Genomic DNA, 18,427 nt, shown 5'->3' on the forward strand with positions numbered 1-18,427 from the left:
AAACATTTTCCTGAGGAGTTTATGATCTCAGTCGCTAGTTTCGAAGTCTTCTTCAACACAGCATGATTTTCATTTTGTAAATTGTGGACTGTAGCGTGGACACAGATTGATTGACAGCTGCTCCTTCTGATCGGTGCATGAGCTCTCAAGTCAGACCCCGCCCCCAAATTCTCCGTCCGGTTTTCAAAAAACACCAACAAAAACACGAGGCAGTTCACAAACCCAGCGGGTGACATCACGGTGGGCCGCCACTTGGTCTCCCTCCATGTGTACCCATGCGTGTTTGTTACTGTGTGTGTGTGTGTGTGAACTGTAGCATTTAATGTATTTGCGTGAGAAAGAGCCGACCGGACCAGGAGAGGAAGGCCGTGACCCGTCCCTGGGGTCTCTTCATGACTGAGTGGACTTGCACTTTTGCAGATTCAGGTTCAAAAACGCTGCTTATTATAGACACACTCTTGCCTTCGAGGCGCAGCTCAAGGTTGAACGGAGCCTGTACTTGTGGAGAATATAACATGTCTGTGTTAAACTACAACATGTGCGAGTACCCCGGGGTCCTTGAGGAGCACTCCACCAGAGGCACAGCTCTCTGCCTCTGTCTCCATTGTTGAGCTCTGGCCCCCTGCAAACGCATCGCTGCAATATATTTGCCACATCCAGGCCGGTGTATATTCTCGGAGGAGTCCTTTTCAGCTGCTGATATGGCTTAGCTCAAATCCCCCGGCCCTGTGACGACGCACCAGCGCAAATGGGCCAGACGGAGACCTAGGGTTCAGGGTTTAGACAGCAAAGGGATGAGTGAGGCCGCTGATTACCTCTTGCCTCTTCTCTCTTCTTGTCAAATAGATTTTTTTTTTTTTTTTAAATCAAAAGAGAGCCATTATTTATGTATCCATTCATGTTGTAGATTTTACTCCAGCGTGTTGTTGTGAAAGCTGACCCTTTTAGGATTAAATATTAAAAAGGATGGCTTTGCCAGCTGTTATGTCAAAATCTCAAAAGGATCTCAAACATTTCACCCAGATTAGAAAGAAAAAATGTGCTTTTTGGGAACGGCGGATAAAAAGGTGGACTCAGAGAGAGAGAGACAGAGAGAGGGCTAACTGCATGGCTGCTTCACTGAGTGACACACCGGCCGACTGGCAGATTGACAGGCTAACTGGCAGAACAAGGGGAGAGAAGGTTCACAGCGCCACGCTGTACTGCCAGCAGGCATCAATGAGGCTGTGAGGTCCACCAAAGGCCTGGATGAGTAATAAGTAATAAGTCATGTGGTGCTGGCTGCTATGGACATCCGCTGCTCCCTGCAGCACCTTCACTTGAGGGATGGAGAGTGGAGGAGGAGGAGGAGGAGGAGGAGGAAGACGACAGATTAACAGAGAAGCCAGGCAGGATATTGGTCATCAGTAATCAGCTGCAATTGGTTTGGTAACATGCAAGACCGATTTATTGGTCGGCCGATGAAAATCGACCGATATGAGCCAATCACAGACATATCAGCGTTTATGTTTGCTGAAAAAATGCTTTTGGAAATGTCATCACGTAGTTTGTCCATAACAAATTGTAGTTTATTATGAATTTGTATTTCTCCGACGATCAGTGCAGTATTTACAATACAGAAAAGATACATCATTTTTGGGGGAAATTGCTTAACATAAATGCAAGTTAAGTTTTATATATTTGGTTTGTTTTTGTGTGCTTTTTTTTGTATGTTATAGTTTAAAGTTATTGGTTAAAAATGTAAAATCACAAATTAGGAATCATTGCCAATTTTTGTGTGTGTATGTGTATATATATATATATATATATTTACTCCTTGATAGAGAGAGAGTGTGAGAGAGAGAGAGATGTTAAGGCATCAGGAGAGCGCTCTCTGCAGGAATATGTCTGATCCAATCAGCTGTCAGGTTATGCCACTGATCTCGGGCCGCTGACTCCGCTCCCAGGCTCTGTCATGTCCAGCTTCACTCTCTCTCTCTCTCTCTCTCTCTCTCTCTCTCTCTCTCTCTCTCTCTCTCTCTCTCTCTCCCCTCCATCTTTCTTACCTCCCCCACCACCACCTCTAACTCTGCCACGGAGCTGACAGCTTGGCCCCAACAGCGCGCTAACCACATTACCTGAACTCACCACAGTCATTATCCTGCTCTGGAGCCACCGGAGCTTGAAAGTCATTCCAACTTCTCTGCTGGTTGGAGGTTAATAGGTGTGTGGACGTGAGATCACATCCCAGAGGCTACACGGTCGTCCGGCAAATCCCGCAATTCAACTCTTTCCCTGGGAACAGCCGAGAAGGACAGGTGCTAGAGGGTGTTTTTTGTTATTTTTTCTGCCCTCTTTTCCTTTAAAAAAAGAAAAAAGAATTGAGTTCATGCTCCCTGACTTGCTTATCAGATTTGATGACAGGAGGCAGACACAAGTGTGTGGAACATTTCTGTGCATCTGAAGGATCTGTTTTTAATTTACTAAAACCTCGGCAAGGAAATATGTTGCTTGAAGCCCAATAGCAAGTGCATGAATACATGTTGACGTCTGGTTGGACTCACATCATTTGTATATGAAGCTAAATGAGGAAATTCATTGAATTTCTTCTGTATAGTCTCAGATACATTTATCAATGGTTTTACGATAAAGGTCAATGAAAGACATTAAAAGGCATCCATCTAAATTCTAAAACGTGCTGCGCCACGTGTGTTGCACTGCCTTACGTAAAAGTTTCTCCTCCGTTACTCTGCCAATTTGCTTGAGAAGATTGCATGTAGCTGTCAAGGGAGATCTGTCCGGGACACCTGGAGGGTTGACATGATGTGCGAAGCCTCGGCTATGTTAGCCACAGAGAGTGTATATGGTCGCTTACACAAACATTACATCAGACGTGTCACTAGACGGACGGACGCGTTACCTTCGCTCTTACCACGGTGCCGCTCGCACAAAATGAAGGCGGCGCTCACCAGAGATACAGTAGAGCTCGAAATCAGAGCACCACCTTGATTCAAACCAAAAAGCGACGATGCATTTGAAATCCATAATTGAGTGGAGGTCCCTTCCTAAACTTCCAAAAGTCCAAGCATGTCTGATAATCACCGGCAGGAATTCGGGTAGTGCTCAGCCCATTAACAAGAGGAGGGAATTTATTTTTTTTTGCTTTAAGGGACAAAAAATCTCTATGTTTAACTCCTCTGCATTAGGAGCCAATTACACGGCTGGAAAACAAAATGACCCAGAGGTAGTTTGGTGTCCAAGGTTGTCTGCGCTGACATTCTGCTTTTCAAATGCCACTGCAAATTGACTACGATATATAAACGTATATACGTAGTTATGTGTACACCGTCCCATATATATCCTGCGAGATGTTAGGAGATAACCAGCCATTGTGTCAGTATTATTATGAAGAAGAATTGAAATATGAAATGACCCCTCCGGCTGCGGCGGCGAGCCTCCCTCTCCACTATCCCCTGTTCTCAGACTCTCAGGCCCTCACTCTCCTCCTCTTCCCCTGTCCTCTTTTCTCTTTTCTCTCTTCTGTCTTTTTCCTCCCCCTCCTCGCGGTGCAGCTCTTTCCGCAGCGATGCTATGCGACACTGGCCAGCTTTAGGAGAAGGCGAGTCCACATTGCATTAATTCCGAGCAGAGAGAAATCCAGTATCAGATGTAATGGGTTTGATTCCAAAGCCCCGGGGCGATGTTCTGCGCCGCTGTAATGGTGGTGGGAGTCGGCCCGAGATCCTGCACTCATCAGAAAACACACACACACACACACACTCACTCTCTCACTTCCTTCTCATGTCTGCTTCCCTCATTCTTCCCCTTCTTGTCTGCTCTCTCTCTTCGTCCCCATCCCTCCATTTTTATCTCTACCCCTGACCAGAAGTGTACTCCACCCCCGCCTACTCCGACTCTTCCAAACCTCCTCGCCATGTTGTTGCCTAATTACTGTCTCCAAACGAGGGACTTTGTCCCCGCCAGTCCTGAATTAAGTGTCTGCTGCTCATTCGCGGATGGATAATTGTTTTTCTCTCTCTCTCCCTCCCTCTTCCCCCTTCCTCGCTGACGTCTCCTCTTCAGCTGAGGCCAGATTTAGTCAGGTATTCTGAAGGAGGCACCGTGGGGATAATGAGCCCCAGGGTAAGTTTCCCTTCTCTTGTTTTCTTTTCTTTTTTTATTATTGTGATTACTTTGATGGAAGAGCAGCCCGCCGTAGCGAGCAGGGCACCTCTCCAAGACGACGTATGATGTGTATAATCGTCTCCTCCAGTGCAATTTGATATCCTGGCGAAATATTTGACCCATATAAAATAATGAGGTACACTGTGCCGGAGCCGTAAAGAGGTGTTTAACTCGGTGGAACTGGGCCGCGTGCTTTATCATGCGTTTAACAACTTTTTAGCCCGTGTGTTTTCCTTTTAGGAACGGGGGGGGGGCTCGGCGCTCGTCGGGGCGGAAGTGAAGCTCTATGGCTCTTTGGCGACCGCGTCCCGCATGCTTTATGACAATGGACCGGACGTGCACCTTGTTTTCCCTTCAGCCTCTTCTTCACATCGCACGAAGTCCGGCGACTTCGGGGGGGGGGAGCGACACACGCCACAGAGGTAATAAAACGGCATCCGGTAATATCTCCCTGTAATCTTTTGTTGTGGAATGAGCGATCCACCGCCTATGATTCTGCCGACTGCCTGGCCTGTCCCACAGGGCTTCACACACAAACACTCCCCCCCCCCCCCCCCCCCCCCCCCCCCCTTTGGGGGGGAGGTAAAGAGGGGGCTTCCCTTGCTTGGAACCGCCACTGATATGGGGGAAGCATACGTTCGCAGCTCCCCTCCCGTCGGCCGGGGCTCCTCATGTGATTGTGATGGATGGCGAGGGAAAAAGGGGAGAGCGATGGCCCCAGCCTCCTCGTCACCTATCCATGAACGAGCGAGCAGCTCGAGCGATGGCTGGAGGTAATTACACCGTCATTATAATACGCACTTGTGCACAAGCGTAAACACTCGCACTACATAAACACAGGCCTCACACACACACACACACACACACACACACACACACACACACACCAGATGGGGCCTTCAGTGTCTTCCCCTCCCTCCTTTTTCCTGCATACACCTCTGCTCTACTATCTTCTCCTCCGCTCGCTCTCTTTCTCTCTTTCTGTCTTTCTCTACGCCAACAAGGGAATTCCAGCCTTCCAGGAAAGCTTGCCAACTCTGGACCATGACGTACTTGCAAGTGTGTGTGTGTGTGTGTGTGTGTGTGTGTGTGTGTGTGTGTGTGTGTGTGTGTGTGTGTGTGTGTGCGTGTGCGTGTGCGTGTGCTTGCACGGTGTGGAGCATCCAGGGCCTGCTGGTGCTCACCACTCCCAGGGCCTGTTTAGAAGTGCGCTCCCTCCATCACTGACAGGCTGACAGATGCGGACGCTTGTCGAGACGCCGCGGAGCTCGATCTCCTCACATGTTGCACATCGGTAAATTGGTTTTCTTTCCACAGATGCGGCGAGGCTGGGTCGTCTTCATTTGAGCGGTAGTTGGTGCAATCATGCATATTTTTTTCTATTAATAAGCCAATTTTAACAACTAAACAACAGTTGAAACTCCGGTCCACTCCCAGTGTCCGAGGTGGAACACAGTGGCGTCTACTGTACATGATACGCAGGTATACGATAAAGAGAACATGAGGATTTATCCGCTTAGAAATGCACAAGGACACGCAACAATATGGTTTTGTGACATCAACTTCACTTCACGGTGATTTGCAAATACCAGGTCGAGTATAACTGCAGTAGATGAAGTTTTACAAGCAAAGGAAGAAGGCATCGCTTCCATTTTCTTCCATTTAGAACATTTACTTCATACTTCATAAAAGTTACAGTGCATTCTTCAAATTATTATTTCGCATTTTTTTATGTCCCGATTAAACAAATGAAATTTGACTGTTGCACTGTTGGTCGGCTTCTTTTCTTTTTAATCTTTGAAAAAGCGTTTATGCTAAGCTACACTGTGTTTGCCAGTGCAAATATATTCATCATGAAATGAGTAATGTACGTGGACACCGGTTCCAGCTTGATGTGTTTATGTGAAGATAAATAAAATGATGTTTGAAACAATTTTGCTTGATTGTGTCGGTACACCTGCAGAAACATAAAAGAAGTGACTTGCACATGGCTCACTATACCATAGCGTGTAAGACAAGGTTGTATTCAAGCATTGGGTTTTGTTTGCTAAATCGTCTGGATTCTGCATTGCAACAAATGTGCTCAGAGTCCATGTCAGTCACGCCAAGTTCACACTTCTATTCCTGTTTCTCAGGTGTATACCTTCATTTCCCGCGTCACATCTCGCGTGTTTTTCTTGACAAGACGTACTTTGGAGACATGTCGCCTGGCGAAGGATCGTGTGAAGTCATCAGATAAGACTAAGACAAGGGGGTCAATTTCAACGTCCTTGGCAGACACACACACACACACACACACACACACCTATTGTTGCTAACACGATAGAATCTATATAAAGTGTGGAAAATGGTGTCAGTTCTTTCGGTCCGGTCACTGGACACAGACGGGGCTCGGCTGCGGTGAGCGAGCCAGTCAAGCTGGAAGAGTTGCCCCCTTTTCTCGTCCACCGTTGCTGCTGCGCTCGTTTGCGCGCGTCGGTGAATTACGTCCATCGATAGATATTTCCCAACAGGGAAGGATGGAGGATGGGTGTTTATTTATTTTTCTTCCATGAGACTTAACAAGAGAGATTATACACCATGGAAGCGTGCAGCTGGGCTATTAATAGCAGCACTGCTCGAGGATGCGGTTGAGTTTTTTTTTTTACAGGTCAGACTATGATCTACTCTCAAGCTTCTGTATCGAGATGCAGCCGACACATCTCTTGAGCGATGGCATCTTGTGAAGGGTGGTGGGTAGGGGGTGGGGGGGTCCCCTTTAATTTGTAAAAGCCGGGATGCATCTCATCAAGGATGGGGGAGGGGACTTTCGTGCCCCCCCCCCCAGCATGATGCTTCCCAGTTTGAAGAACTGATGCTGTTAGTCATCAGGTCAGGGGTCAACTCCTTGACATGAGAGGATGTGAGTGGCGTCTGCAGGCAGACAGACAGACAGGCGTGTGCCTGCAGCAGCTGCTGCTGCTCTGTCTCCCCCTAAAAGCCCTTCACGAGGAAATCAATAGTGGTCTCCATCAGAATGAATCTGGGCTCCATGCACACACTACTCCCGCCGTGGCAGGCGGCCAGCCGAGTGATGTGCGCGGCTCCGAGCGGCCCCCGCATCCTCCGGTAGGTGTCCCACTGATCACTCGGGCCTCTACTCATCTCGTCTGGCTGTTTTTTGTTTTTTTTCCATCCTTATTCTGTATCCCAGCCCTCTTCCATCCCTCCCTCCCTCCCTCCTCCCCCTCCTCCTCCTCCCTCCCTCCCTCCCTGACTAAGTTCGATGCGATCGGCTCTGGGCCCTGCCGTGAGTTCTCGGTGCGGGCGACAGCGCTGCTGCTGCCGCTGCTGCTGCTGCTGCTGCCGCTGCTGCTGAAGAACATGGCGTCGGACGGGATGATTTTAACCAACCACGACCACCAAATCCGGGTCGGAGTCCTGACAGGTGAGCGCAGAAACACAGACAACAATCGGTCTCCCTCTCCTCCTCTCCACATTTTGGCTCATGCGAGCTTCATGCAGGCATCTCTCCGCCGGCTGCTGATGCTGATGCTGATGCTGCTGCTGCTGCCCGCATCCTCATACATGTCGTGTTGGATGTCGGTCTCTCTAAACCCTCTTGAAGGCGACACTATGTTTTAAACCCCCCTTCTCTCCTCTCTCTCTTGCCGGTTTGCATTCATGTACATGCCGTATATTATGCGGTGGAGGCGGCTACGTGTGTGTGTGTGTGTGTGTGTGTGTCTCCGCACTCGCATGTATAGCCTCGATCTCCCTGCTGAAGAAGAGGGAGATGAAGAAGAAGAAGAAGAGCAGCTCAGTTTATGTGTATTGAATAATTCATGTCCCGATCTGCGTGTCGGAGCCGCAAGAATTACAGCTGATCGTGTGTGTGTGTGTGTGTGTGTGTGTGTTTGGATTCGCGTTTATTATAGCGACACCCCAGCTGACCGCAGCGGGGTTTTTTTTTTTTTTTATTATTTTAAAATTGTATTCCGGAGTGTGGCTGCACGACAGTGGGCTGGAGGCTGGATGGATGGATGTGCTGCTGGATGTTTGGTTGGCGGTAGAGAGAGAGAGAGATGATGATGATGATGATGATGATGAAGCGCATCATCCTCGGCCTGTATCCAGAGCAGGGAGAGATGGAGGGAGAGGACAAATCCGAGGTGGCTTATTTTATTTTTTATATCTGAATGACAAGAGGAGTTTGAACGTGATGGTGAGGGTCAGGGCTCGGGTTGGGGAGGGGGGGGGGGGGGGGGGGGGGGGGCACACGCGTGAAGCCTCCTGACATTCCTCCGAACGCGACGCGATGACGGCGCGTCTCTCACTTCCACCACGAGTGGAAACGTTATGCGCCTTTTTTTTTTCTTCTTTTTTTTTTTTTTTTAGCGCGCGAGGTGGTTAGACCTGATCCATGTCGGCCCCTTCATCTCCTTTCTCCTTTCTCTTTTTTCTTCTTTGCCTGTGCGTGTGCGTGTGTGTGTGTGTGTGTGTGTGTGTGTTAGTGTGCAAAGCCCACTGCACTGTCATGTTTCCACGGTGAAGCCAGTGGTGGTTGTCATGTCATGTTCGGAAAGTAAATGAAACAGTAATTATTGTTTTTTGAGGAGATGGTAGTGGAGTGGATGCATGTCCAGATGAGGATCACCCCCCCCCCCCCCCCCCCCCCCCCCTCCCCTCCTCTCCCCTCCTCTCCTCTCCTCTCCTCTCCTGTCCTCTCTCCTCTCGGTCTGTCCATCCTGTGCGAGGCTGGGTCGATCAATATTTCATGAAAGCCGTGGTCTCACACGCACACACACACACATAGCGGCATGATGTCCTCCCTCCGCATGTAAATCCGGCACGGAGGAGGAGGAGGTTGGTAGGCGATGTGTAGCGATGGAGGAATGACTGTGTGGAGCAGAGACCCTCTCCCTCTCTGAAATCTGCCAGGGAAACCCCTACCACCAGCACCACCACCACCACCACAAGCCACTCGTCGTCTCCTTCATGCCTCCTCCCCCTCCTCCTCCTCCTCACATTGGAGAGATGGAGAGGGAGAGCAAGCGCTGTCCGTGGTGCTGAAATCCAGCGTCACTCACAAATCAGTGCGGTACTGACCCAACCGCGGTGAACACTGCATCAGATAGACACACACGGGGATGAAGAAGAGGAGGAACCCATCCTCAGCACCATCACCAGTTTTTTTTTTTTTTTTTTGTGGAACTGACATCAGTGAATGTGAACGGAAATAGTCACAGAGTGATTAGCATGTGGTGTTGGAGGGCGGAAAATAGTTGTTGTATTGTTTTGTTTATGTGGGATGTTTAACACCAACATGAGGTCAGAGTATATCATGCCAATATTTTGTATGTGCCTTGCCACATCAGAGGGGGGTTTAATTTCCCCCATGTGTCATAAGTCACTTGAATCCCCAGCGAAGTGCGAGATCCCCAGTTTGATCATCTCGCTGTGCGGCCTTTGAAGATTCCTGCACACACGTGTGCCCATGTGGAGACGTGCAGGGACACAAACGACACCCTTTTTTATTTATTTGCGCGTGTGTGTGTGTGTGTTGGAGGGCGGGAACAAGGTGACGAGGAGAAAAAGGTGCAAGGTGGCATTAAGTTGCCGTGTTTCACCTGACCTTTAGCCTTTGCATAATCCATTCACGGCAGGATTTGCTCGTGGCCACAAAGGCTGCTGTTTGATTCCCTCGTTAGGGCGGGAAATGTTTTGCGCGATGATGTATTTTGACAGCGGGGGGGGAAAAAATCCCTCCCCTGCCGCGCCGCTGCGAGGGAGCAAAGCTCCGAAAATATTCAGGTTGACTGGATCTTTCTCACAGCGCAGGAAACCGCCTCCTTGTCGTCGTCGCACCACGCCTCGAGTCTCGTGCGTCCGCGCTGTTTTTTCCGGAGCCGTTTGTCGGCCTGTGTGAGCAGAATGCTAATCGGGGGGGGGCACAGGAGCAGTGCTCAATCTCGCCTCCTGCCCAGGGTCAAAGGTCACACGTCCACTCCTGCATCCAGTCACTGGGGAGTGGATGGGACCTTGGCTCACCCTCCTCCATCACTTAACCCCACGTCCCTCTAGACAGGTGACAGAGCCCTGGGGACGACTCTGTTCAGACCCTGGACACACAGAGCACGGGAGGTGAGGTTGACGTGTGTGTGTGTGTGTGTGTGTGTGTGTGTGTGTGTGTGTGTGTGTGTGTGTGTGTGTGTGTGTGTGTGTGTGTGTGTGTGTGTGTGTGTGTGTGTGTGTGTGTGTGTGTGTGTGTGTGTGTGTGTGTGTGTGTGTGTGTGTGTGTAAGATAATGTATGTATTTTGCGAAACGTGTGGACAAGAGGCGGGGTTTTGTTCTGCGAGGAGAGGGAGCGGCGGGGAAACTTGAAACGGGATAATTGGGGTGAACATATTGTCAGTTGTCAGAGATGTCACACCGAAACCGTGAGCTTTGTTCGGAGTGGATAAAAGCTGCTCACGCTGCGCTCAGCCTGTTGTGATGTGTGCATGTGTGTGTGTATTCATTTAATTTTTCCCGTCTACCTGACTGTGTGTACGTGGCTCCGTGTGTGTGAGTGTGTGTGTGTGTGTGTGTGTGTGTGTGTGTGTGTGTGTGTGTGTGTGTGTGTGTGTGTGTGCGCGTGTGCGTGTGTGTGTGTGTGTTTGTGTATTTTGATGCATGAGTGCTCAGTACCCAGTTTCTAGCTGTCAGTGTTTCTCCCTGTTCAGTTTTAATTGTCCTGTGTCTCTCTCTCCCTGGGACCGCCTCAGGCTCCGGGCACTCGGCTACACACACACACACAAACACACACACACACTCCGACTGAATATGCGCGCCCGCAGCACTCGATGCATGTGCGTTTGTGTATGCAAAAAATATGGTCGCGGATTTTAAGGTGATTTAGGGCGAAATTGTGACGGGCAAAGGGAAGGGACCCTTACGAACATGCTCCACATTAACTGTGGCTTTCAGACACGTTCACTCTCTTGTAGAGATGCTGGTCCGACTTGGCATGATACAGTATATATATATATATATATATATATATATATATATATATATATATATATATATATATATATATATATATAATATACATCATTTACATCAACACTTCTGTAATGTGTGTTGCCTTTTGAAAAGGTGACTCAACAGTTACTGGATTTTTCCAGGGAAACCGTTGACGCGTGACGGTCGTGTCACTGCACACTGTAATTATTGGTGCACATATGAATACATGCAAAATTGCTGAAGTGTACAGTCATGGACCATGCGTGTGCGTGTGTGTGTGTGTGTGTGTGTGTGTGTGTGTGTGTGTGAAATGTGTGTGTGCCTTTTGCATGTGCGGTATATAGATGTATGCATGTGACTCTGCTCTGCTCTTTATCTCGGTGCACTAATACTGAGCTCTGGCTGGAAAACACACGGCTTGGCAAATCCCCGCTATCCCCAAATATAGCCACTGTATGCTATACCTCCCATGATCATACAGTGAGAGAGAGATAGACCTGCAAAAGGCATTGAATGGCTTTTAATCTGCATGTGTGGGACCGTACGGGTTTATCCCGCGGCAGCGCTCCACGCGTGAGCCGCGGATGCTCTTGGATGTGCCGGCTTGATTCGCGGCCCATAGAAAAGAGCCCCATTGATGCCGGCTGCTGAGAGTGTGTGTGTGTGTGTGTGTGTGTGTGTGTGTGTGTGTGTGTGTGTGTGTGTGTGTGTGTGTGTGTGTGTGTGTGTGTGTGTGTGTGTGTGTGTGTGTGTGTGTGTGTGTGTGTGTGTGTGTGTGTGTGTGTGTGTGTGTGTGTGTGGGGGGGGGTTAACTCCACACACACTCCTTCCCCTCAAAGAGACGCGGACTCACTCTTCCACAGCTTCCGGCGAGGAGCTCGGGCGGGAAGCGAGCTCCACTCTGGGACAGACAGACAGACAGACGGCACACGTTTCTGTCTCTCTCTCTCTCTCTCTCCTCCATGTTTTTTTCTATCTATCTCTTGGTCGTAACCAGTGAGAGGCAGGCGGCTTCGGGGATGACGCGGGCCGCTCTCCAGAACGCGCACATCTATCAGGCCGAGACATGAGTCGACAGCAGACGGGGCGTCCCGAAAACAGCCGTTGTTCTCAGATCGGGCCTCTCGACCCCTCCGTTCAGTAGAACTGATTCCGTGACTGCCCGCGGGACGGGTGGGAGCTTTTTATTTTCTGCCGCTAGTGTGGCTGCTTTCCAACAAAAACACGTGTTGGTAAGAACCTTTTTGAAAGAACAACACGATGAGCGGTGATTCAATCTCAACTCAAACTGCGTCATCCGTCGGTGTAGATCACGTGTGTGTGTGTGCCTTCGCCCTGCGTTAGCGAGCGTGCATGCGTGCCTTCTCGTGTGTGTGTGTGTGTGTGTGTGTGTGTGTGTGTGTGTGTCCTTGTCTGGCCACAGATAGGATAATAACTATTTAATCTGCTTTTCCACATGATTTAATCTCTGGAGTGTGTCCCGAGCTCACCTTAACAGCTGAAGGCGCCAAAGAGGCTCGCTAGAGGGAGAAAAAAAACAGGTCGAGTCAAGTCAGCGAGAGGCGGCGGTCGCGTGCCAGCAGGCTCCTTGACCGACGCGAGGAGACGCGGCCGTCTGTCTGCGAGTCGGGCGTGGGCGGCTGCCAGGTTACGGGGCGAAAACCTTCTCTCGCCGTCTGTGTCTGAGTGACTCAATCCACTCGCCTACGACGATTGCGAGACGGCGAGTGTTTCGACGAATAAAAGAAAAACCCGCGATCGCTGATACTCGGGACTCGTGATTCCTCCCGGGACACTTTTGGGGCCTGTAGTTTTGTCCCGTTCTCAGCGAGGTAGAATTCTTTTTGAATAGGAAAATGTTTGATTGCTCAGCTTGGCCCTGCATCCCAACAAACACTGAGGTATCACATCCTGGATGCTCCGCTAGGACTCCGACCAGTCGTCTGGAGGGATGTAGCATAAGTTAGGACCGAGCGATGATTCACTAGTCTCATTCTCGTTCTCATTTCCTGACTCGTTTTTTTTTACAAAATTCGGTTTGAAAAAGCTAAAGACTTCAGTGTTTGAGTGAATGATCGTAGCACAGATTCAGTTTGAATCCATTCAGCCTTCATATATATATATTATTCCTTCATGTCGCGATGTGTATCGATGTTCCTGAACTGGCCACGTTTGAACACATAGCTCGGAGAAGGAGGGGGAAAACAAACCTCTGCCTCCTCAGTCGCAGCGTCTGTAATATCACATTGTCTACATTTGAGCAGTTGTCCTCTGGGAGGAACCCAAACAAACCATGAAACATGCAACAACAGGCATATTCAGAATGGACACCGAAAGTACGTTATTAACTATTTCCCCCCGATCTTGAACAACACAGGTTCGGGGATTATTGTTTATTGGTTAAAGATTCTTCTCACTAGAAACCAAGTTCTATATTAGGACCCAACTCATCCCTCCTGCATATTTGCCGGAGTCATCGGCAGCAACCCGTCCGTCCCGTCGACGGCGAGACGACCGGGCGTAACATCCGGACGCGTTACCTGACGTCGTGACCGGACAAGAAAACAAACAGAAGGTGTCGCCATGCGGTCCGCTGGTGATATAAAGATTGGTGGTGCGGATGGGAATCCGAGAGCCGCGGGCCTGCGTCTACACACTGGTGTGATTTCATTCCTGCCTCGACCCGACTCTGTGTGTTTGTCTGTGGTTGAATCATCTCGGAGCTGCTCCCCGGGTGCTCCCTCTGCGCCGATATGTGGGCATCTGTTCAACAATACGCTTGTTCGAGAGGGGTACTCTCGGAGCAGGAGACCCAAACGTTCCTTTGAAATTATTTCATAAATATTTTTAGAATCGCCCTTATCTGATTTCCCCCCCCCCCCCCCCCCCCCCCCCCCCCCCCCCCCCCCCCCCCCTTCATGGTGGTTCGCCTCTGCATGATATGTTTTTGCTTTTAACAGGCTTGTAAAATTAGAAATGGTAATAATATTGTAATCCTCGGGGCCAAATAGAAGCGAAGTTGTTAGAGAATAAACATGAGGCTGGAAATATCTGAGCTCTTCGTGTGTCGCGCGAGGATTTTACCTTTAGAGTGTACCAGAAGTTAAAACACAGACTGACCCTTCTCTCACTTTGTTCCAGCTTTCTCTCTTTGCAACACACACACACACACACACACACACACACACACACACACACACACACACACACAGCTGTCACAGTGGACAGCAGCAGTAAGACGGGCCGACCATATGACCAGAATAGACAAAGGGGATCAGGCGCACGGACACAGAATGAGAATTAAGTCTTCTCTCCGCAAAGGAATTATTTTCAGCATCGAGCAGTCGGAGCTGCGGAGTGGAGCCCGCTCTCTCTCTCTCTCTCTTTCTCTCGCTCTCTCTCTCTGCTTTCATAGCCCCTGGAAATAATCCCCCCTTACTGTAAATAGTCTCTAATTGGTCGACGCCCGTTCAGAACGAGCGGCAGACGGCGTCCGAGGAGCGTCTCCACCGAGCTCCGCCGGGTTCTGCCCGGGAGAAGCGTATTCCCAGACCGGGGACGGATGCGTCGGCGTGGGAAGCGTCGCTCGGTTTCCCACTCCCCTCCTTGGCCCAAAGCGCCGCTTACAGTCTGTCATTCAGTCGAGGTGATAATCACAGGAGGCCCGCCTGACGCCAATAAATAGAGGTGCTAGAGGATTTTCTTCTTTTTTTTTTGGCGTCCGCCGCACTCGTGGTGTTGTGACAGAATAACAGGGATCGGACGAGCTGTTGTTTTCTCTCTCTCTGTATTGGAGGTCTTAAAGAGGCCGATAAGAGGAAAAACACAGAGCTGTTTAAAGAAATGACTATTATTAATCTTGCTGGACAGATGTGCGTTCAGTAAATACAGTAGTTTGGGTTTATATTGTGTGTCGTTCCATAACGGTGACGGGTAAATTCTATACCGGAATACGACTTGGATGGAACATGCGGGCAGAGATGAGAGAGATGCACGAGATGTTTTTTGTGTTTTTTTAAAAAAAAACTTCCGTTCTGTTGCCGCGAAATGGAATTATTCATTTCACAAAGTTGATTCGGACTCTTGAATTGGCAAAATTTAAAATTGGAATCACACTGCAGCTTCTGGGACTTTTCAAAGGGCCTTTTTTTCTACGGCGGCCCTGAGAGATCACAGCAATGCAACTTAGGAAAACACATGAAAAAACTAGACAAAACACAAGCAAACCCGAGAAAACATCTTCATTAATTGGACAATAAAAAATAAAAAAAAACGCGTTATTGCGTAATTTGCAGTGCTGCGTGCTCTCAGGGCCACCGCACCCTTGTTGCTCTCAAGACTAAAGACGCTTCCCGCTTCGCTTCGTACTCACGGACAGACGGCGAGCGGGGCCCCTCCCCCGCCTCCTTCGGCTCTGACGTCGGCCCCGTGCGATGAGAAACAACCTGTGCGCGGAGGAGAGCCGCCGCTGAGTGATGGCGATAGAGATTGAGATAAAAGATACAGCGGTGTGGGTTTTTTTTGTTTGTTTTTTTAACTGATGAGTCACTCTCGCGGTTTTTGCTGCCACTGGATCCCGTGTCCTGGGCTTGAGGTGTTAATTAAGCGCTGGAGGGACGGAGCGGGGCGGCAGCGGATGCAGGAGGAGGAGGACGAGGGGAAGAAGAAGTCACTGATTCATCAGTGGCCTCGTGTGCTGCCTCCCGTCTTCATCAGTGTCCCTCTTATAGGTGTCTGAAACACACACCGCTGCCATGTTTCACTCAGGAGGAGGAGGAGGACGAGGGCAGCTCGTGGGATCTGGCGTCTGTCACCGGCCGACTGGGCGCCAAATTGCACAGGGGCCTTCTCACTGGGAGGAGTCGCTTCGCCAACAATGTATATTTGATCGTAGCGTTGGCTGATTGACGCTCAAATCTTACGCGCATTTTAGCGCAAAGAGTTTGCGTGGTAGATGTGCAAGGCGAGCGCTCACCTCTCCGGGGTCGTAGCCAGGCGACAACCCATCGTCGTGGCGTCGCCCAACAGCTGGATACGTCAGAGTTCGACTGCAAAATGAGCAATCTATAGATAGAAATAGATTGAATCAATGAAGCGAATAAAAGCCTTCTCCCTGATTTAGCGTGTCTTCGGTCACACGTGTTTTGAGCTGTGGAGAGGGTTTTTTTTTTAAGGAATAGGAGGCGTATCACAAAGGAGATGCTTAGGCTTGTCTTAGCTCCGCCTCCACGCTCTGCGTTCGCAAAGGCATTTAGAGGCGCAAAACGAAAAGGTGAAGTTACTCCTGTATTCAAGCTGAATCACGCTGAATCATCACAAACGCCTTAGTTTACCTCCAGTATTTGGATGGTGACTTATTCTGTGTTACCTGTCCGGCATCACGGCGAAATCAGGATGTTTGTATTTCAATATGCCGACTGCTCGGACGCATCACTGACAGTGTGCTCCGACGTCCCGACGGTAAACATCTTGCTCATCGCCGGTCCGTGTGTCTGATTCTGTCTGAGCTGCCAACCACCTGTTTGATGGAACACATGTTGCCTGGTTAGATCCACACACACACACACACACAAACACACACACACACTTCATTGCGGCTGCGTTACGGAATCAAATCGCTCCCCGTCTGCTTTATAGTGCACTAAATTAAATTAAATGACGTACTCAAAAACGCCGCGAGCTGCGTTTTTTTTACAGACGTGAATATATTCCCATTGTGTGTTGATTGGTGAGTGTCTGAAATCTCAGTTTACTGATCACTATTGAGTACGCCCCTGAGTGTCTGTCATCCAGGGGGGTGTGGGGAACAAGGGGTGATATGAGGTGACACTTGTGTGGGAGATGAATCATCTGATGCTCAGCGGCTCTTTGGCGCAGTTATAGATCGTTATAGGATCTGGAACATGTTAATGCCTGATGGGCAACTTCGTTATTTCCCCGTGCGGAAAAAAACAAAACATTCAAACTTGCCGATTGTGTTGTTTGGCACCAGTCCTAAAAATGTGAAAGTCCAACTATCGGCCGAAGGTAAAGTCTAGGAATATTTCTCAAATGCCATCACCTCTTGATTAGTCTTGGCTTGAGCTTGGAGACTCGTTTTTGAATATGAAGGTATACCGCTGGAGTTTGAAAGATGTGGGCTCCTACAAGGCGAGATGGAATTAACATTGGGGAGGAAGGGCAACACTAATCACTGGAGTCTTTGAGCATTTACCAAATTAGTTGGGTTTTTTTCCTGCCAATTATTCAGCTTGGAGAAACATGTCTTCTTAAATGCACAAATCAACCAGATAACTTAATGATTAAGAAACACTTGAATCAATAAGATATTGACGCCCGCTGTTCCCCATAGCAACAGTAACCTCCCTCCTCCTCCTCCTCCTCCTCCTCCTCCTGGTCCATCATCGGTGACAGGAACGAGAAGCTGATGAGAGGGAGGAGGAGGACTGAGGAGCAATGCCGCTCAGATCTTCTGTGTGTAGTGCGGGAGGAGCTATTAAATCTGCTTCACTTGCAAACAGAGACGGGGGCAACTCCATTCATGTCAACATCGCTCGCGGTTTTCACTCTTTTTGTTGTTGTTGTTGTTTGCCAAACAGAGAGAGAGAGAGAGAGAGAGAGAGCGAGGTGTAGTCTGAAGAGGGTCGAGGTGGAAAACGCGAGAAGACACGGCACGAGGCGAACGTGACGTTATGACGAAGTCAAGGCATCGCACAGTATTTTCTTCGTCCGAAACTATTGCGGCTCTTAAATATTCAGTCATACTTCTCTCAGCCATTCATGAGAGGACGGATGAGCGTCTGTATCTCGAAGGTGGACGGAGGTGCAGCTCCGTGAGACTTCTGGCTGTAAGTAACCCGTGGCGACGGTCGCTTCTGGGACACCTCTGTCGAGGGGCGGTTCCAATTTCGAACAGGCACGTCCCAAAAGAGCCTCGCGAAAGAAACCGACGTTGCGTGTGATCGTTCTCGTGTCCGCGGTTGCTGCGGTGGAGCAAACTCTCCAGAAACTCAAAAATCGAGTTCAAGAGCGTCACAAGACATGGGACTTCGGCCTAATGCATTCGCTCTCCCCTTTTACTATTAATATATCACATTTCTGTCCCGAAAACATCGCCCCTTCTTCCCGCTCGCTCGCTATTTCCGTCCCCGTGCCCTCGCCTCTCCTCTCGTCTCCTCCTCCTCTTTTCTCGGCCCACCTTTCTCGCCTGCTCACCGCCGGCTGCCCGTCTGCACTCAGCCCACTCCGTCTCCCCGGCACGAGGTGAGGGAGCGG

General features: G+C 49.5%; 1 protein-coding gene across 14 annotated transcripts in view; it reads left to right on the plus strand.

The window, feature by feature from the left end:
• Positions 1-18,427, plus strand: part of gphnb (gephyrin b) — a 120,877-nt gene that overhangs the window by 35,356 nt on the left and 67,094 nt on the right. For 7 of the 14 annotated variants that reach the window (XM_035617050.2, XM_047328719.1, XM_047328721.1 and 4 more), the window contains exon 1: positions 7,430-7,591. The exons of 2 other annotated variants lie outside the window; for them this stretch is intronic. In XM_035617050.2, coding sequence (XP_035472943.2) covers positions 7,528-7,591 — 64 coding nt within the window. In that variant the 5' untranslated portion in view covers positions 7,430-7,527. Of the gene's footprint in view, positions 1-4,062; positions 4,123-7,429; positions 7,592-18,427 lie in introns of those variants that run through there. 5 more of the 14 variants (XM_047328725.1, XM_035617055.2, XM_035617057.2 and 2 more) reach the window with 3 other exon arrangements.

The sequence above is a fragment of the Scophthalmus maximus genome, chromosome 18, assembly GCF_022379125.1.
Source record: "Scophthalmus maximus strain ysfricsl-2021 chromosome 18, ASM2237912v1, whole genome shotgun sequence".
Lineage (NCBI taxonomy): Eukaryota > Metazoa > Chordata > Actinopteri > Pleuronectiformes > Scophthalmidae > Scophthalmus > Scophthalmus maximus.